Raw genomic sequence first — 20935 nt, forward strand, 5'->3', positions numbered from 1 at the left:
CAGGGGACATGGGCTGGAGAGAAGGCAGACAGAAACTTCAGGGACCTGGGCTCTGCCAAGGATCGGCAGCTGACATTTATGGTCGTAGCAGTTGGCAATGTCTGTGCTAAACTCTGGGTGGGTGTCACCAGGTGGGTCTTGCCACCCTCAGGTGAGCCCCTCTAACAGACGAAGAAATGGAGGCTTGCAGCTGTGGGGAGCTCATCGCTCAAAGGCCGGGCAGCTAAGTTCTGGGGTTGGGCTGCCTGCATCCCATGTCTGGCTCTGCTGGTTCCTCTACCCTTCTGCATGTGTTTGCAGTAAGTCTGGGCTTTAACTGACTGCTTGATACCATCCCGTCATTTTGAGGATTCAGCGAGATGATGCCCCTTGTACCATCTCCGACACATCGTTAGTGCTGAGACACTGAGAGCCTGTGTGCGTGTGGGGGCATTTGGAAGCTCAGTGCTTTGGGTAGGCTTACAGATTGGCTGTGGTTATTGTGACAAGGTGGTCATCAGACAGGATATAGAAATTTGGAGATTTCCTCTAAAAGGAAGACAGCCAGGGCCTCGGGACGGTGCATGGATGGGCTGTGCTTGGAGTGACCAGCAGGAGCTGTTGGTGTGGCCTGTAGCCCTGACTTCCCCATGCAAAACGTGGGTGGTGGTGTGGAGTTTCTCAGCCAATCACAAAGAGTGATGCATGTGCAAAGGAGAGAATGACGGCAGTGACGGTGGAAAGGAAAACGGGCACACGTGCCTGTTAGTTGGGGCTGCAAGGCACAGAATGAGGATTTCCTGCTCAAGACCAGAAAGTGGAAATTCCACTGTGGCTTGTTGTTTGGCATCATGTATTTTAAAAAATAAAATAAACATCTGGTTGTTTGAATGCAAGTGAGATTCCCCTGCTTCCTTCCTTGTACACCACCCTCCCCACCCCCATCTTAATTTCAGCCAAGCTGTGTGTGTAAACACTGTCTTAATTGATTTCAGGTTAGGGGAGTCTGAGAAACATGCTACAATTCAGAGCCCTGTGGTGCTGGACATCTTGAGGCATCTCCAGAAAGCCAGCAATAGGTACTTAACTTGCCGGCCACCTACTGTGTGCAGGGTTTTGTCAGAGATGGGCTGGAGACAGATACCAACAAGGCTGGGCCACTGTCCTCCGGGAGCCTCCGAGCAGGGAAGAAAGTCTGCACGCAGACCAAGTCCTACCATTGAGGGGAGATCAGGGCCCCTGGAGTGAGCAGGGCACTCCAGAGAGGAAGTTCAGGGGAAGGGGCTAGAAGAACCTGGATAATTAAACTTAAGATGAATTTGGTAACAAAGCCACATTTAGTTCCCATTCAGCTCTAATCTTAACAACACATCTATTTTGAGACTCAGGAAAGGCTCCAATTTGTAAAGTAAATGTTTGGTTGTTTACTAATGATCATATAAACTATTCCATTGGATCATTGACACTAAATGGCTTCCTCTCCGGTCTCATCCTTAAGCCAGGATCTCTGATGGTTTAGAGAAGAGGGGTCTGGAGTTGGACCACTTGGTTTCAAACGCTAGGTGCCCATTTCCTGCCTCACCTGGGCACACCGCTGACTGCTTTCACATCTTGGTTGCTGCACCTGTGAAGCGAGAGGACCTACTCATCGGGCTGTGTGAGGACTATTAAATGTGATGACAAAGCCCGTGCGTGGATGCCATCCGTGATCCCAGGCTTAAAACAAGGGCAAAGAGTATCTGGTTAAAGTGCACCTGCTAGAAACAAAAACTGCCTTTTTTTAAAAAAGTGATGCTTGGTCCTTCTTTTCCTTGCAGTTTAGTCCATCACTTTAGAAGGAATTCTGTAGTGAATAAACATGTTGGCTGATTCTTATGAGGATGTTATGGCCTGCTCAGAACAGTCTGAGTGAGGAAGGGTGGAAGAACAGGCCTCTCAGGTGGGGAGGGAGATCCATTTGCGTGTAGTCTAAATCCCTCCAGAACAAAATCTAGAGTATCTTCTCACAGTGAACCAACCAGCTGACCAGTTTGCAGAACAGGGCAAGAGGATCAGGATCCCTCTGTGTGAAGAGTGGGATCTGCTCTGGAGACCACCTCTTCCTCCCTGGTGGCCCCGCCCCCTACAGACACGTCTGAAAGAGACAGACTCTGCGTCTGCTCCAATCGTCCCAGAAGGTCTGTGGCTGGGATGAGCCGGCCCCTGTCCATGTCCCAGGCCGCATGTAAAAGGGATATCTTGACAATAAAAATCTTCTTGTCACTGAGACATTCCTCAACTGTTAGCAATCAATTTGGAGGTAGGGGGGTGTGGGGTGGAAATACCAAAGGACATCAAAGAGGGTCTCACTCCCAGACTCTGCTCTGTTTCAAGGCTCCCGTAATTTGGGAAGGTTGTATGCTAAATAATTTGTGAGCCTCCAAACACGCAGGTTATTGTTTGTGGACAGATGGTGTATCGCGTTTTATCGCTTTTCCTTCTGTGGGTCCTCATATGTGGGACTGATGTGCATTCTGAAGTCTTTGTCTCCTTGCTAAAATCTCTAATCTAAAACAGGCAATCAAGCACAGAGGCAGGGCTTCAGAAGGCATAATCAGAGTTTTAAAAGCAAAGGGGAGGGGGGAACACCAGAAATCCAAGTGCAGTTAGGAGGCAGATGTGTTTGCAGAGAATGCGAGAGGTTATTAGGGCATTAGAAGTGGACGGATGAAAGGGACTCCACTGCGCACAGAGAGAAGGCAGAGAGAGAGCCAGGCTGAGGCGACAGGCACCGGGGCGCGCCCAGCGGGGCTGAGCCCCCACCTTCCCCGGGAGCTGGAGCTGGGGCAACGGGGGTCTTTGTCTCCGCAGGCGGCCGTGTTGGGGCCTGGGAGGCCCCATCTTGGAGCTGCGGCTGCCCTTAAGAGTTAAATCATGTTGATCTACAGGAAGGAAATGAAATAGACGAACTCGCTCTTCTTTTCTTCCTACGGATTTTTCTTTTTTATTCTGAAGATAGAATTACTGTTTGTAAGCATCTGAAAGTCATTAGAGGCCCTGCAGTCTGTCAGGTGCCGACGCAAGAAACTGCTGAAACCGAACGGGAGCCTGCACCGAGGGCTGGGAATTTGTCATGTGCTGATGAGCAGTTATAATAATATATGAGCAAATCACAAGCATTCTGCAAATTAATCAAATTTTTTTCCCCTTCTCCCTTGTCTCTGGGAGAGTGGCTTTGCAGGCAGACGTAGGTGAAGCAGTTTTACTCACAGATGGTCGCTCTGGCATCAGATGGAATTTATATAACAGTAATTCTGATTTCCTGCCAAAGTAGCAGTGCGCACACCAGGGAGATTGTAGAAGGCGAGTCATGTGGTTTTGCTGAGGTTGTTGTGGGAAGTTGAAGGGGGGAAATCTCAAATTTTCCTCTTTGCCTTTACTGTTTTTGCCTGAAGGGCCAGAAACGGAACGCCATTCTGCCATGGGCGAAATCCGTCACATCTTTTCTTGTGACTTGTGCTGAAAGAGTGCTTCGCAGCTGTTGGGACTGCTGGCGGTGACAGAGCCCCACGACTCCTGATCCTGGCCCCGTTCCTTACAAGACGGAGAGGGGAGCCGGTTCAGGAGGTGGTCGCACCGAAGGCTGGAAGGAGGCAGGGCTGGCGCCTGGCGCGCCAGGCTCACTTACCCTCCGCTCCCCGTGGCATTGCTAAACCTACAAGGGCTTTTCTTTTCAAGTGTTTTATTAAATGAAGAGTCTAACAACCCTCACTTTAATTACACACGGGCTCCGGGTATAATTCCTCTGGATTTATTCAAGTAGTTGAAAACGATGGTGCTGGTGATTAAACTGATCGTCTTAGTTTAGCAGCTCAAAAAACCCGGGAGCGCGTTGGTGTGTGAGTGTGCGTGCACGTGGGTCCTGGCCCTGGGTCCCGGGAGGGCCTCCCTTCAAGCTGACTCCCTCTTCTCCCCCTAAACTCCCCTCTCTCGAGGAAACCCTGTCCCTCCCGGGGTGGAGGGAACACGATTGACACTTTGGGGGCCACACTTCCGAGCGGCTCTCACGCAAGGTGCCGTCCCTGCGGAGGGAAAATGATACCAAGATGGCGTGTCGACTGCATTATGCAACGAAGTCCTGCTGCTGTGGGGCTTCTTCCTAATGTAAAGCCCTGCCCATTTGTTTTGGTTTACGTGACTACAGAGAAATAAGTGGATTAGACGGAAACTTTAGCATGCTTCATTGCAGCTGGGTGCCGACATCTGTCATTCCTCAGCCGTATTCTGGATCATGCCAGCCAGAGAAAGCAAAGTCTGACACCTTTGATTTGAGAGAGAGCCTTTTATAGGGGGAAGAAAAGAGTACCGTTTCCTTTGTGACTTCACAGGAAAAGCAACCTCTCTCCTGTGCTTTATTTATTTAATTTTATTTTTTGGCAGGTGACAACATTAGTGGCACTTGGAGAGCGTTGAACGTTGAAAAGTTTATGTTTCCATCTCCCCTTTTTAGTTTGTTAAATTTTCCATTGTTCGTGGTACCGATTTGTTGAATTGGGCATGATAAAATGTAGCTATTTAAAATATATTCAGTGTGCCCATCTATATGGATATATACTGTGGGTATGGATAGTGGGTGTCTGATTCTTTTATGAAAAGAGGAATGTGCGATGCTGTCTCTCACATAAACTCACATTAATAGGATACAACAGACCTGAAATTTGATGGAATATGACTGGTCCTGCTACACTGTTTTTGGTGAGATCTTCTGCAACCCACATGAGCCTGCCTGGCCCCTTCCCCCAAACCATATGAGTCCTCCCCATCCCCCAAAATGTACTGTGTTTACAAAAGATGAGCATGGGGAGAGTGGGTGGTGAATTGGCCACAGATAACCCTGGATTTGCTGTCTGTAAACGTACAGCGTTCTGTGTTGGGTGACTTTGTGGGTTTGCGCCCCCCACCCCGCCCCATGCTCCGTGTCTTTTCCAGGGTGGCACTGGATGTGCATACCACATCCTTGGCACAAGCCCAGTTACAACATTGCCCCCTCCCCCCAATATTTAAATTGTCTAATAAAACAGAACCTACAATTAAGGGTTGATGTGTTCATCTGAAGGGACACAATGGAAAACAGGAAATGATTAAACCAGCAGAGACCACCCACTTGTTTAGCTCACTGGGTGTGTACAAGAATGCAATTTATCTGCCATGAGAAAAACCACAGGAAGACTTCACCCAGTGACCTGCCCCACCCAAAGGAGGTGAAGCACCGGGTGTTAGACTCAGGCAGTTCTCAGGGGTTGAGAACTGGCGTCCCGGTGCCAGGCAGGTGGCTGCCTCTGGGAAGATCTTGCCAGACCTTTCCAAGATAAACTGGAAATCTGTATTTTTACATGAAATCTCTTTGTTCTGAAACATTGGTAATACCTTAAATCTTTTAAAAAATAGCATTGGGAACAAAACAATAGAACTGTGGGACTTCCCTGGCCATCCAGTGGTTAAGATTTCATGCTTGCAGTGCAGGGGTGTGGGCTTGATCCCTGGTTGGGGAACTAAGGTCCCATATGACATGAGGCAAAAAAAAAAAAAAAAAAAAAAAATTCACTGGAGAAACCAAGGACATAGAAAGCTAAGAATAAAGACAAACTTAAGAAAAATGTGTGTGCCTCCAGCTTGTGACTTCTGAGGAGGGCGAAAGCATGTATATCCAGAGCAGCCGTGGACTCCGTGGAGCTGGCCCATGGCCACCTGGGCTCTGGGGCTCCGGTGAGGTAGGGGGTACTGTCCCAGCACCACACAGGAAGTGGCATGATTGAGGATGCTAGGGAGGGGCATGGGGCAAGAAGACTTGTTCATGGCACTGTGATTGGGAGACGGAGACCCAAGGTGACCCAAGGTGCACCTGGAAATGATTGAGCTCTTGTGAGTCCTTCACAGATGTTGGGAGGAATGCGGTGGCTGGGACTGGGAACCCTGGGGGCCTCCAGAGCCCAGAGCACTTGGATTTTCCTGGTGTGCAAGGCAGGGCAAGGCAGAGGGCATGGTCCAGGTGTGCAGGGAAGGTTCTGCAGGGCCACCTCTTGGGAGGTCCTCTGAAGAAGGATGCCAAGCTGGATGGAAGGAAGCAAGGTGGGAGTGTGTCCTTGCAAGACCAGAAGCTGGGACCAGCCTCTTTAAGGTCAGGGCTGCCCACTCCAGGGTGTCCCTTAGGCCTTCATGAAGGCAAGAACATGGAGCAGGGCAGAGGGGCACCCAAGGCAGGCCCAAGCCCTTCCTAAGAAGCCACCCAAAGGGAACAACTCCCAGCTTCTGGTATCCATTCTGAGATGTGCATGGCAGGCATCTCCAGCCCCCTAAGGGAAGGGAGAGACCCACCACGCCCAAGTCACAGGAAGCCATTAGTGAGCAGTCCCGACAGAACTCAGTTAAAATGCCTACTTGTGTGGGCCTTTGCTAAGTGCCTGTGGGGCTCTGACAGCTGGGTCCTGAAAAAGGCTTCAAGGAGCTGAGGCTTTGGTGGGATCTAATTGGAAAGAGATTTGGGGGTTGGCAAATTCCTGGTGGCAATGGCAATAAATATTAGGTAAAACAGGGTTGCAGGTTGGAAAGTCAGGCTGAGGAGGCAAGATGCTGTGGTCATCAAAGCAAGTCATCAAAGGCTGGAGAGCAGAGGTGGATGCAAGCACAGAGGGGATTTGGGGACTGGTGTGGTGTGCAGAGCAGGCCCACTGCCTTTTGGTCCTGAGTCTTTCTCCTTGGTGTTTCTGGGGTGGTCTGTTGACCCAGTGAGTCCGATGGTGCCAGAGGTGGGTTCACATGGAGCAGGGCTGGCTGTGACAGCTTCTGTTAAATGCCTAGCATCTGCCTTATTGCCACAGGAACTTCAGGGAACTGCATTTAGCCCAATATTCCTAAGGAGGGGAAGATGTGGATATCAACAGAAGACGCTGCATTGGCACCTTCTAGTTTTGTCATCGCTTGAGTACCACCTTAATAATTTTACTTGCTATTTATTAAAAGCGTATCCAACTTTGATTCACTCATTTTTTTCCTAATGCTGTTAACCTGAAAGTGGTCAGTTCCGTTCCATCTAAAATCACCCCTGTTAGTGTGGTTTCCAAGTATCCCCTTGCTGGAAATGTTGGGAGAGAGAAGAGTTTCAGAGGGCAAGGTTTGCTATGTGACAATGGAGAAGCTGCCAGCCTGTCTGTTCTCCGGCTCCCACCTTGCGTTCCCTCTCTTTGGCCTCTCCTAGCATTTCTTTCAGGATTAAGTGCGCTCACCCAGAGACAAACACTGGGTATTGTTAGAGCATTATTATATTACACATCTAAAAATCTCCAAAAAAGGAAAGTAAGTTCATCGACCCTTTGAAGGTTATTTAATGATAAACATAAATGCTTTCATAAAATCTGGGGAATGATTTAAGATCTCGGATCAATAGTTGCCTGTGAGTGCTGGCGGCCAGGCCTGTGCTGCAATCTGGCTCTCCTGACCACCCAGGCAGGCTGGTGGCTCGCTGAGCGCATAGACCGCCCGGGGCAAACAAATAAACAGAATTTAAGGCAAAATCTGCATGGCGTGGGCCAGAGCATGGGAATGAAGTTGCTAAGGAAGAAGCCACTGTGAGGTCAGCAGGAGGGAAGGGTAGGGTCTCCTGAGGTTGAGTTCTGAGCTCCTGGGTTGCAGGGGGATGTGGGGGGGAGGGCAGAAGAGGGGACAGGGTTGAGCTGGAAGGGTCTGGGGGACTTTGACATTCCTGCCAGATGCTCTCTTCTGCAGATACCTCCTGGAATCCAGTCTCAACTTCTCAGCTTTCACACTAACTGAACTTGAACCTGAAGCTGCAGAGAGGAAGCGAGACAGTGGGTTGAGCCCTGTCTAAGAGGGAGCTGCAGTTTAAGAGGGAGCTGGTGCAAAGCTGAGTTTTCTGCCTCTCTGGCTTCGGGAGTCCAGACACACATGGAGCCTCTCAGAGCCTCAGCGTCCTTTACTGGCAAGTGGAGTCCTAACACCTGACTCCAGCACTGGCATTGGAATGACAGTTCCAATTCAAGACTCTCACATAACAGGCACTTAATAGAAGGAGTATTTTAATATGCAAAACCATATCGAACAAACGCCGATGTAAGTCTTCCTATGTGCCACACATTATGCTAAGCATTTTACAAGTCTTTTCTCCTTGAATCCCCACAACCCGATGAGTGAACTATTATTAGGAGTACACCCATTTTACATGGGTGAAAAAGCTAAGACTTGGAAAGTTTGAATAGCTAGCCCAAGAGCACGTAACCTCTAGAGATAGGTAAGGTTTGAATCCAGGTGTCTGGCTCAAGAACCCAGGTTCTTCATACTGGACCAGAATACCACGAACACTGTATCCTGGTAGGGCTGCTCCTCCTTCTAACATCTAACATTTGTAGGGTACATCGATTACAATTAATGACTTAGTATTGATACACTATTACTAAGTAAAGCCCACATTTTACTCTTACCAAGTGTTCTTTCTCTATTCCAGGACCACATTTAATTTAGGAGTCAGCTCTCCTAAGGGCCCTCCTAGCTGTGACAGTTTCTCCATATTTCTTGGTTTTTGATGACATGGTTACATTTGAGACATACTATATAGAATGTTCCTCAGTTGAGATTTCTCACAGGTGGACTTGGATTGCGGGTTTGGGGGAGGAAAGCCACAGAAATGAAGTACCTTCTCATCCCATCAAATCAGAGTATGTGCTCTCCGCCTGACCTTGGTCACCTGGCTGAGCTCATGATTGTCAGATGTCTGTCTATACAGTTCCCCTTAAGTGCTTTCCACACTGCAGTTCTGTGCAGGAGGTCACCATGCAGCCAGCACAAAGCAGTGGGAGTTTCAGCCACCTCCTTCAGGGGGAGTGCCTGTATAGTAAGTGGTTTGGAATGTGTGAGGCCTCTGTAGTTCTCCAAGTAGGTATCGATACATATATAGAGCTTCCCTGGTGGCTCAGTGGTAAAGAATCCGCCTGCCAATGCAGGAGACCTGGGTTCAGTTCCTGGGTCAGGAAGATCCCCTGGAGAAGGAAATGGCTACCCATTCCAGTATTCTTGCCTGGGAAATCCCAGGGACAGAGGAGCCTGGCAGGCTACAGTCCATGAAAAGTAAAAGTGAAAGTTGCTCAGCTGTATCTGACTCTTTGTGACCCCATGCACTGTAGCCCACCAGGCTCCTCTGTCCATGGAATTCTCCAAGCATGAATACTGGAGTGGGTAGCCGTTCCCTCCTGCAGGGGATCTTCCTGACCCAGGAATTGAACCGGGGTCTCCTGCATTGCAGGCAGATTCTTTAATGTCTGAGCCACCAGGGAAGCCCTGGGGTCACAGAAACGTCAGACATGATTTAGCAACTAAACAGTACCACCACCAGCATTTATCTTTCATGTTTTATTTAGCTGGTTTGGGTCTTCATTGCTGCACGTGGGCTTTCTCTAGTTCTGGCAAGTGGGGGCATACTCTCTAGTTGCGGTGCATGGGCTTCTCATTGCACTAGCTTGTCTTGTTTTGGAACCCAAGTTCTAGAATGCACAGACTTCAGTAGTTGCCGCTTGTGGTCTCCAGAGCATGGCGCTCAGTAGTCAGGGGCTTAGTTACCCCTCGACGCGTGGAAGCTTTTCCCACCAGGGTTCTAACCTGTGTCCCCTGCATTGGCAGGTGTATTCTTGACCGCTGGACCAGCGGGGAAGTCCTCTATGTAGGTATGGCTTCAATCATTTGTTTATGTCCGTGTGACTTGTGGGTGCTTATTTTATACTTCGCCATTTACTTCGTTGCTGAAGCTGTTCCAGCTCTGGCCACTGGGGGCTCTCTCGCTGGACTGCGTGCTGCTCTGATACCCTCACCAGCTTATGGCTTTGGAGCAATTCCTTACTCTCCGGCATGAAGTGCTTCAGGATCACCTTGTGTATGTCCTGCTCCATCCCTGGAATTAGCCATTTCCCCAAGAAGCCCTGGCTCCCTTTCTTGAGAATAGTATTAGAAGTCAAGTTCTGAGCTAACTGTCCTTGTTACCACTGGGATGTCATGCGTTCTGGGCCCTCTCCACTGAGAAAAAGGAAATATTTGTGTGTAGACTAACCCCTGCATGTACCCACATCTCTACTATACATATTAAGCTAAACACAAGTTCATATTGATGTCTCCAATCTGTTACCACATGGATCAAAATTCACTTTTAAAATTGTAAAATATTTTTTGATGGTGTTTTAAATTAAAACCCAAATCACAGGAAATTTAAAACCTAAAATTATTTATACTAAGGATATTTCAAAGTGTTTTAGCATCTTTGATTAGACGGATGAATATTTTTTTGAAAACTGAAAACATAAATTATGTACCTGATTAGAACCATTCTTGCCTATTTAGAATTAGGGAAATTAAAAAATATATATATGGAATGTGTGTTACTGAGAAATGGCTCTTTCTATCAGCTCAGTGCATGTTCTTGTATATTTTTACCCATTTCTTTGCCCCAGCAGAGCATGTTGAAACTTGAAGGATGGCCAGGGTCCTGGGCAGGGACTCCCCAAGCTGGCAGTTTCAGGGTCAGACAGAGCAGCAGACAGTCAGAGGGAGCAGCAAGTGAGGGCCAAGTGGAGACAAGAACCACCTTGGAGGCCTGACCAACAGGCCAGCCCAGTGGACCACCCAGCCTGGATTTCTCCCAGGTCCACTGGGCACAGTCCTCCTCCGGGAGGCTGTTTTCAACTTATAAAATCTGCCCCATGTGTAGAGCCATTTTCTTTCCTACTAGCATGCAGTTTGCAAAGGTTTTTGTGTGTGTACTAAGTCACTTCAGTCGTGTCCGACTCTTTGCAACCCTATAGATTGAAGCCCAGCAGGTTTCTCTGCCCATGGGATTCTCCATGCAAGAATACTAGAGCCGGTTGCCATGCGCCACCCCCCCCCCCCCCCCCCCCCCCGGCCCCCAAGGGGATTTTCTCAATGCACGAATCAAACCCGTGTCTCTTACATCTCCTGCATTGGCAGGCAGGCTCTTTACTGATAGTGCAAGTGTCCTTAGTTTCAAGGAATCCAAAGGGCTCTGGGTGGGGTGCAATAGGGGCAGGGCGGTTATTAAGGAGTCTTGTTGGTACTTCCTAAGCCTCATTGCCCTGTGCATGTGAGCTGTCTCTGAGGGCTACTTCTCTCCAGGTCATTACCAGGAACTTTCTAGAAGACAGCACCATAGAGCATGACTGTGGGAGACCTTTTGGTGGTAGTTTAGAAATACTCCATGATCCTGTGCACCAGAGAGGATGTTGCAGAAAATGAGCGTGTCACAGGTGGGTCAACCGTGGGCTGTGGCAGGGCCCGATGCTGCTGGTCCCCAAGATTCTTCCTTGGTCAGCCTGGGTCCTCTCATGCTTTCTGGCTTTCTTAAGGGTCTACACTCACCCAAGGTATATGTGGGTGTGGTCAGGGCGGGATCTAGAAGCCATGGCTGCAATGTTCCTCTTTATTTACCCACTGTCTTTCTCCAGTTATTTCAACGAACAATGAAAGGCACCAATGAGATTGATCTGAAAAGCTTGCCTGGTGTGAGGGATGGCTCGGCAGTGTGAGGACACGGGGGGGATCGCCCCTTCACTGTTTACCTGTCCCAGGGAGCCCCCTCCCCACCACTTGTATACATGACCGTCTTCTGGATGCCTTCGCTTGTGTTGACCGTGGAGCATGAACCGTGATTCTGGGGACTGCTCCTCTCCACCCTAGGACGCCCTTGTTCCAACATCCAGAGTTGTGCCTCTGTCACCACGTGTAGGCCTGGCTCTGGAAAACAGCATATGTGTCTTTCCTCAAGAATGGTCCTTCTCTCCTGTGAGTTCCCCCGACCTTTGAGCCATCTTTCAACTGGGAACTGGAGGCTTGCTTGAAGCTGGGATGTCCTTCCTTCATGAATGATTGGCCTTCCTCCTCCCACTTGGGTCTCTAGTGGGTTGCAACTCTTAAAGTCAGCCTTTAGGCATGTGAGCAACCGTTCAGCATGTACTGGGTAGGCCTGTGTCAGGCATGCGGAATAGATGCCCTTCTCACCTTCTCAGCACTAAAAGTTCTACGTCATTCCAACAGCAATCTTCTCAGGCTAATGCTTGTGGCAGGTGTTCAATGTGGGCTCCTGGAAGTGGTCTGGGGTCCAGGAGCTGTGTGATGGGAGCTTTGACAGAGAGCTTACAACCCTGTGGCTTGGTGTCGGCCATGTGCCCAATGCCAGCCTTTGATGGCAGAGGCCGCGGTAGTGCTTGTGTCCATAAAGAGTGTGGCATGTGACACGTGTGCAATATCACACATTACAGTACACACTCCTCCACAGAGGAGTGCACTCTCTCCTGGAGCACCCCTGGGTCCTGATCAAAGACACCCCTTTGTAGAGAATTTCCACAGGTGGTGTGCAGGGAGTGACAGGAGGGAGTAGAGACGTGATCGTCTGTTTTGAGAAAACCTGAAGGTGGAATTCCTGATCAGGACCCAGCTAGCTGTGCCAACCTGACTTTGGACAATTATTTAATCTTGGTTTTCTTATCCGTAAAATGGGGAGATGTTTCTCCACCACATATCCTCACTGATAGTCAAGAGGACCATTGAGGCAATTCCTGTAAACATGCTCTGATGAATGGGTGTCGGACTGTTTTCTCATCACTAAGCACCAGAGGCTGGTCACTTACCTCACCCCCACTCCCCTCTCTGCCGTCACGCACCTGAGCAGAAGCCACCAGCATGGAAAGTCTGGAAGACTCATGCATACAGCCCCGGCTCTTCCCTGAACCCAGTTGCCCACAAGTGCAGAGCTGTAATGAATGGATGGTCCCCCAAGGGCAGGCATTTTCCTTTCCTCCTCAGGTACAGGGAAAGAGCAGATATTTCCATCGTAGCAAGTAAGAAAAATATCTCGTTTCCCCAGTTTTGTTATAAACAATGTACGGCTTGCTTTCTCCTTACTCCTCTTGACCCTCCACACTGTATACATATTTATATATTATTCATAGTGGATTAAAAATGAATGTGCTCTTTACCACGGCTCTACGGTGCTGTGACAATACAAATTAACGTATGATGTACTTACTTTTCACATGGCTGTGATGGGAAATGTTGATGGGCTCAAAGTGAGAGACAGAGAGAGAGGTGGGAAGTGGGGTGATGTTGGGGGCTCACAGCTGGCCACAGCATCATGGTCCGAGGTCCTGCCTTCAGACGGGGATGGGGGCTTTTTGGGGCAGCAGTCTTGCTGCAGAGCTGGACAGGCCTCCCCCCTGGAGTGAGGTGCAAGCTCCACAGGGGGTCCTGTGGGCCCCACCCCTGCCCAGCTCCCACCGAGCTCCACCTTCACCACACTGGAAGCACCAGCTTGCAGGCCCCTGCACCCACACAACCTTTCTGCTTTTGTACTGATGTCAGGCGAGTCTCTCTGCCTGGGATAGCATGCTGCTCCTCTTCTTTTCTCTTGGCTGCCTCCCTCTTTCCTTCATTCATCCATCCATCCATCCATTCACCTGTCCTTTTGCTTGAAAAATACCTGATGGAAATCTGTAACATTCCAAAGTCTCTACTAGGTAGTAAGAAATATCAATAATCAGAAAACAAACAAGCAAACAAAAAAACAGAGCAAAAGCAAAACTCCACAGTTCCCGAGTCCTGGAGCTGACTGTCTTATGGGGCAGACAACATAACTGTTTGTTCATCTACGCTTCTTGGACACTCTACTGTGGAAGAGGAGAGTTTGCTGTGATGAACCTCAGTGGGTCTGGGGTCATCAGGGGAAGCCTGAGGCAGCTGCACTAAGAATGGGATTATAGTACTTCCATGAAGCAGGGGAGGGAGCATTCTGATGCAGGAAATGAGACAGGATTGGGCAGAGGTCCTATGGCAGGAAAGAGAATAAAGCATGTAAAGCATCTGGAGAACAGAGAGGGTCCTGTGGTCAGAGGCAGCCGCTCGGGGGCTTTGAGGGCAAAGAGGCTGGAAGTGCATGCAGGGGCTCATATTCCTCCCGGCTGAGCTCTCGGAGCCCCCAACCCCCTTGACCATCTCCCCCACTGCATGGCCTCAAACTGCCAGCCCCGCACCAGAACAGGATCCTCCAGACACGATATCCTTCCCACGTGGACCTGTGACCACAGCCCAGCCCACGTCTGCTGAACTTCACCAAGGGAAATACTGCTAACAACGACTTCCTTGCTAACCACTACTTCCTTCGGACTCTGAAGGTCTTGCAGATCCCAAAACCCCCAGTCAAAAGCAGGAGCCCCAAAGAGAGACTATTTCAGGCTTTATTCCCCGACTCTCTGGGATAAGATCACCTAGGACAGGCAGGCTAGTACAAAACTGGCACAGGGAAGTCTTGTTGAATGAGTGCTTTTGATGAAGAACAAAGCAGAGCCTCTCTTGACCAGTCTTACTTAGATAAGGAACAGAATGATAACAAAGAAATCAGCAATTACAGCAATGACAGACAGCTGACATTTGCAGAGCTCTTTGTCATTTACAAACTTGACACACTGTCTCCTCTGATCTTCAAACCAGGATTAGGGTGTCAGTATTCATATTATTCCCCCATTTCCAAGATGTGGAAACTGGAGCCTTGAGAGATCAAATGCTCGCTCAAGGTCAGACAGAGGGGAAACCTAATCTTGGGTGTTAGTGGCCTCTCAGCCTCACGAAGGGGTGATGCTATGCTTTGAATGCAAGGTCCTGGTCAGACTCACACTGGCCACTGTGGGGCAGGAGGACACCTGAAATCGAAAATGCAAAACAGAGAGCTCTCTGTGGTCAGGCCTCTGCAGGAAGGGTCTCCTGTGTTCATAGGGGCCAAAGGCCACCCTAAAGCAGAGTGCTTCCCTGTGGGGCTGAACTTGAGAAAGGCCAGTGTGTTCATATTCTCCTCAAATGGGGAGCTGACTGGGGTGGGTGCCCTTACTCTTTTAAATTCAATCCAAGAAAGGCTGTTAGACTCAACTCTGTTTTAAAGCCTTTGCTGCTGCTTAGAGATTGATGGACAGTAGTAGCATCTTCCGGAGAAGGCAATGGCACTCCACTGCAGTACTCTTGCCTGGAAAATCCCATGGACAGAGGAGCCTGGTAGGCTGCAGTCCATGGGGTCGCTAAGAGTCAGACACAACTGAGCGACTTCACTTTCACTTTCCACTTTCATGCATTGAAGAAGGAAATGGCAACCCACTCCAGTGTTCTTGCCTGGAGAATCCCAGGGACGGGGGAGCCTGATGGGCTACTGTCTATGGGGTCGCACAGAGTCAGACACGACTGAAGCGACTTAGCAGCAGCAGCAGCAGTAGCATCTTCATCTCTACCTATAGGCCCAGGTGAATGGCTACCTCCATCTCCGGTGGTGCAGGCAGCATGGCTGGTCTTCCTTCTCATTAAAATGTGCCAGATGGAAGTTTGCAGTGTGTCACCCTGAGGGCTTCTCCCCAGGGGATGTGTTGACCTACCTCCATCTGGAGATCTGATTTCCCTGGAGCCCCACATCCACCTTAGCAGGGAAGTAAGAAAGCTCGCTCTTATTTCCACTGCCCTCTCACTGCCTCTGCCTTCAGGTGGGTCCTTTGTTCTGTCACATGTATTGGAAAAGCACAGTGGAAATTTCAGTGGAGCTCTCAGCTGTGGGGTTTGTTCTGAAAGTATAGGGTATGTTCTCTGACCCAAAGGTAACAGATCACTGAGTTTGCGCCAATACCAGGGGCTTCGCATGGACAAATGGTATAGAGAAATTGGAAACTTTTCATCCAGATTTAGCTAGACTGGGAAATGAATCAAGTTTCCAAAAGTGCTTTGCATACCAACAGCTTTCTCTTTGGGAGTAAATGTTCCCATCACCAAAGGATCAACCTTTCACTTATATCCTATTCTCGGGGGAACACAATGCTTTCTTCCGGCCGCATCGCGGCTCCTCACAATCACCTTCCCTCAGGATGGACGTCTCATTTCTTCAAAGCTTTTCTTCCACCTCAGTCTCATGGGAATCTTTCAACAAACCATTTAGAAGGGTGTGTGTGTGTGTTTGTGTGTGTGAATCCTAAAAATTCATATAATTCTTATAGGAATTTTAGAAAATTAGGAGATCTGAGTACTTTATACACATTTGAAATTTGTTTTAAAGTCGAACCATCCAAGTTCACTCTATTTTAAGTTATTCATCTGAGCTATGGGGTTGATATTTTTGACATAACAGTCATAAAGCTCAAATATAAGGATAAACATACAGACATGTATGTGAAAACCTGTGGGACAGAGGCTTTTGGGATCTTCAGGTACTACTATTACCTACAGTGCTTCCATTTACAAAGTACAATGTAAGATCAAGGTTTATCGTGGTTCCAGTATTGTACAGACTTCCTTCTACAAATGTACACATGCATAACATTATACCTTTATATATAACTTTTCAGCTCACCTAAGTTAAAATAAAAACTACTTCAGTGCTAATGGTTTGACCACTAAAGTATCCAAATATGCCAGAATTATTGTATATCTTTGACTCTCCCAAGATACAGATATTCAGATATAACCATAGGATAAAAATCATAATTAAGATTTAAAATCAGTTGGTGACAAAATTTTACTAAGTGCTTTTATGCCCAGTTGGCCAATTCAAAAAAGCTTTTATTGTGAATAAAGGTGATATCTCAGGTTCTCCGTTTGGTTTGCCAAGATGCATGTGGTTCCCACAGTGACACAATTTGCAGAGAGGGTGGCTTCCGAAGTTTGGAGCATAGATTCATACAGAAACAATAATAATAGGAAGTATAATAGGCAACTTTGACAGATGGGAAGAAACAGTGGAAGAATGTAGGAACCTGATGAATCACGGTGATCTAAGGTAGATTTATTAAACAATACCATGGTTTGGTCATTTGCTTCACGGTTCTGCAAGCCTCTTTGGATTATGGTGCCAAGAGTTTTGATTTTATTTATTTATTTTTAATTATTATTTGGAGTTTTTAGCTCCAAAGTCTTGTCATGATGATTTTCCCCATCTGTAACTTATTGCCATAAAATAAGTGAATTGATGAGTTAGCCCCAGCTGTATCTGAGCCATGTGAGAAGCTTTGGACAAAACTTTAGAAATGTTTCTTAGGCTTCCTGAGGGAAGTCTCAACTCTTCTCTCCGGTTCTCTGAATGAACTTGAGTTGGTTCCTATGCCTCTGGCTCCAGACTTGGGCTGTCCTTCCTTCTTACTCCCACTCAAGAGCTGCCCTATCAGAGAACCTCAAACCACCTCACTGAGCCCTGGGCATAACTTCATGTCCATAGGGATGACGACTTCATGAGTTAGATGGTTGAGCCTCAGGATCTGTTGGAAACTCACTGACACCCAGCTTAGTGCTGACGAAGATTCATGATTATGGTGGAGAGAATGGGCATGGCTTTTCCTATCTCACTGCCATTGATCAACACCATGATTCTTCCCTTCAGTCTATGCTTTAACTCCAACATGATGAAAAGTAGGGCCATATACTCTATTCATAAATATCCTAAGTCCACTAGAAACAGAGTCTCAGTTTTCTCCTTCTGCACCAACCCAGATTTTTCCCTGTCATCTGTATGAAGGGGTGACCAAACCCTAAGGATGGGGTTGGATAGCAGGAAGGTAGGAGGCAAACGGTACTCACAAAGGCTTCTCTTACTTGATAATTGTGGTCCAGGCCCTTCCTTCTGACAGTCTGTGCTCTTCTTGCTGTGGTAGGCCATGGAGAAGGGCCAAGAGCAAGTGTGTTCACTCTATGGACTTACGCAAGTAGGAAAGTTGATCAAATTCAGTCTTGTGTTAGGTACAACAATAGAAACAAGAGAAGAGAAAACTCTGTCTGAAAATTTGTAATTCATTTAAAAAAAGGCAAGGGGAAACAGTAAAATAATAATGCAATCGCTGCAAACAGTTCATACCTGCTTGTTCTGTGCCAAGCAAAGGGCTTGGCACCAGTGATATTAAGACGGCTATGCTTCCTGCCTCAGGAGCTCACAGTCTATCATGGCAGCTAATGCACACACACACCGCAGTCACACAAAACAGAGCCTTGAAAGGAGAATAGTGTTTGGGTCTGCAGAGAACAGAAGTGATGCCTCAGGGAGAAGGTGGCACAGTCAGAGCATGGGGACCCTGCAGAATGAAGCCTGTCTGCAGAGACCATCTAATCGTTTGGTTTGGAGTGGGCAAACAGGGGAAGCTCCTGGAGACGGGAGAGGTGTTGGGACTGAGCTGTAAAGGTGAGGGAGTAGGTGGTCATTAAAGATTTGGACAGGGAACTCAGAGCTGAGCTTCCGTTTTAGGTACTCACTCTGGTAGACCTGGGGAGGATGGGCAGGAAGTGGGGAAACTGGAAGCAGGATGCTCTCCTGCAGGCTGCCATGTTCATAGTCTAGCACGAGCTGGTGTACACCGGACCAGGCTCAGAAGGGGATTATGGGAAGTAGAAAGATTCAACAGGTAGAATGGATTTGACCTGGGGGCCAACTGGCTAGGAGGGAAGATGGAGAGAGCTAGTTCCCGAAGCCCACTAAGAAAGGAGCAAGAATCTAGTGCTGTGTGCAATTTGGTGAGGAAATGAGTTTCAGTTCCAAACATTTGGTTGCTCTCCAATTTCTCAAGAACAAGACTGCTTTGCTAAGTAGATACACAGGACTTCTGCTATTATGCTCTAGAAAAAGTGATGAATATGCTGTTCAGATGTTTTCTGGGGTAAACAATTGGGCCCATTTATTTGCTTGTTTATTTTCCTGAGCAAATGAAACCCAGCACTGGGTCTTGACCTCTCTGGGTGCTGGGTGGGACAGCACTCACGGGCTTCCAGGAATGGCATATCCACAGCTTCCCAGCATTGGGCAGAACGCATTGTCCCATTAGAACTTCCCAAACTAGATGCTTTACTGGTTCCTAAAGACAGCAGAGATGGGTGCATGTCTGTGGTGCATCAGAACAGAGAAATGAAGCCCGAAGGAGCAGGTGGATTTTCACAAGAATCCATCTTCTGTTCTTATTTACAGCCTTTCTGGAGAAGTTTGAGTCCAGGCGTCACCATTCAAAATTGAACTTCTTTAAAACTAGGCTGGCCTTAATTATCTGAGTGTCCCAGTTCTTGTCTGATACTGTCTGCTGCCTCCTCTTGAAACAGAGCTCCCCAAATTCCTCTAGCTTGGCACTTCCACTCCACCGAAGAGCAAGGCTTGGGGAACACCCCTCTCTCACCTGACCCCAAACACACTTCCTGGTCATGCTTGTCTTGCTTATCAGTAGAGTTGGTGAGGACATGAGCAAGTTAACTGGCTTGGAGATGAGTCAGCATCCCAGATGGAGGGATTTATGGGTTTTCTTGGTATGGAGCTAGGGTCACAAAGTCTAGTCCAGGGCTCAAATCCACCTCCTGTCTGTTCTCATACAGCCTGTGGAGCTAAGAATGGTTTTTACATTTTTAAATGGTTGGGAGAAAAAGCCCAACAAGAATAATATTTCATCACATATGAAAATTATATAAAATTCAAATTTCAGTGTCCATAAATAAAGTTTTGAATTTCATCAACAAAAAGTTGGAAATTTATTTCCTCTCTTGTTATATAAGTATCTACGTCATATCTTTGATCTTGGCCTGCAAAGTCTAAAATCCTTGCTATCTTACTGTTTATAAAAGAATTTCCAGGTGTTGGAACTTTCTTTTCTCTTACCTAGAAAGGCTGAATTAAAAACCCTGGCTAGGATGGAAAGATCTTTTAAATCCTTGTCCAAGTTATTATTATTATTATTTGGTAACTTATTGTTTGAGGCTTTCCTGGAGGCTCAGCAGTAAAGAAGCCACCTGCCAATGCAGGAGACATGGGTTCAATCCCTGGGTTGGGAAGATCCCCTGGTGAAGGAAATGGCAACCTGCTCCAATATTCTTCCTGGAGAACTCCATGGACAGAGGAGCCTGGTGGGCTACAGTCCACAGGGTTACAAAAGAGTCAGACATGACTTAGCAACTAAACTGCAGCTTATTATTTATCCAAGTAAGTTATTACTTATCCAAATAGATATATTGGCTGCATCTTTATTCTTTTCCATTTGACTTTTGCAAGGCAATAACACTGCTGATATTGTACTGGTGATAATGATCATGGTCCTTTGAGCTCTGGGAGCCGGGGAGGGGTATGCAGCAGAACTGACCGGCCACTCTTTCTGCCCGTAGGTCACAGGCCTTTCCAGTGCCGCTACTGTCCCTACAGTGCCTCTCAGAAGGGAAATCTGAAGACCCACGTCCTCTGTGTCCATCGCATGCCTTTTGACAACAGCCAATACCCTGACCGCAGGTTCAAGCGCTCCAGAGTCGACTCGGAGGCTTCTGGGAATTTCGAAGACCCCGCAGCTGTCAAGGCGGGGAGCTCAGCAGAGTTAACGGAGGAAGGCAGCAAGGCCCAGGAGGAGCGCAACTGAGCCAACCAATTCGGAGATTGCAATATTATTTTACACAGTTTTCAGATTATGCATCTGGTAAAAGAGTTTGCTAACTGCATTCCAAGGGGAAAAAATCATGTACAACCCCCCACTAGTGTATAGAACATTTAAAAATTTTAAAAAGATATCTATATATATATTAAAAAAAAATCCCCAGCCCTTGAAAATGGCTGCTAAACTGTTACCCGGCAACAAGTACTTCCAAACAACGCAGGTGGGAGAAAAGGGATTTCAGAAATGCTTGGTGTCCTCCGAGCTCAGGAAAGCTCGGGGCTCTTCCAATGCTAGAGTCGCCTATGTCCAAAAATCAAGCTCTTAACTGCAAAACGATGCCATCTAAATGATTTAGTGTTGCCTTGAAGATGGAGGGGCTGTGTTTTCATTGTTGAAAACACCTCTATAATCTGACACCAGCTGCTGTCATCTGCCTCGCACCCTAATGGGATGTGTTGGGAGGCAGTCGCGGTGCCAGTCAGACTGGAGCGGTCACTGCAGAGAAAATC

At 47.8% G+C, this 20935-nt stretch overlaps 1 protein-coding gene across 1 annotated transcript in view; it reads left to right on the top strand.

Moving 5' to 3' along the window:
- ZNF536 (zinc finger protein 536) overlaps positions 1-20411 on the top strand; it is a 251035-nt gene extending 230624 nt beyond the window's left edge. Inside the window, exon 5 of the mRNA XM_052656676.1 lies at positions 20167-20411. Within this exon, the coding sequence (XP_052512636.1) occupies positions 20167-20411 (245 nt within the window). The remainder of the gene's footprint in view (positions 1-20166) is intronic.
- Positions 20412-20935: the final 524 nt, after the last annotated feature.

The sequence above is a fragment of the Budorcas taxicolor genome, chromosome 18, assembly GCF_023091745.1.
Source record: "Budorcas taxicolor isolate Tak-1 chromosome 18, Takin1.1, whole genome shotgun sequence".
Classification (NCBI taxonomy): domain Eukaryota; kingdom Metazoa; phylum Chordata; class Mammalia; order Artiodactyla; family Bovidae; genus Budorcas; species Budorcas taxicolor.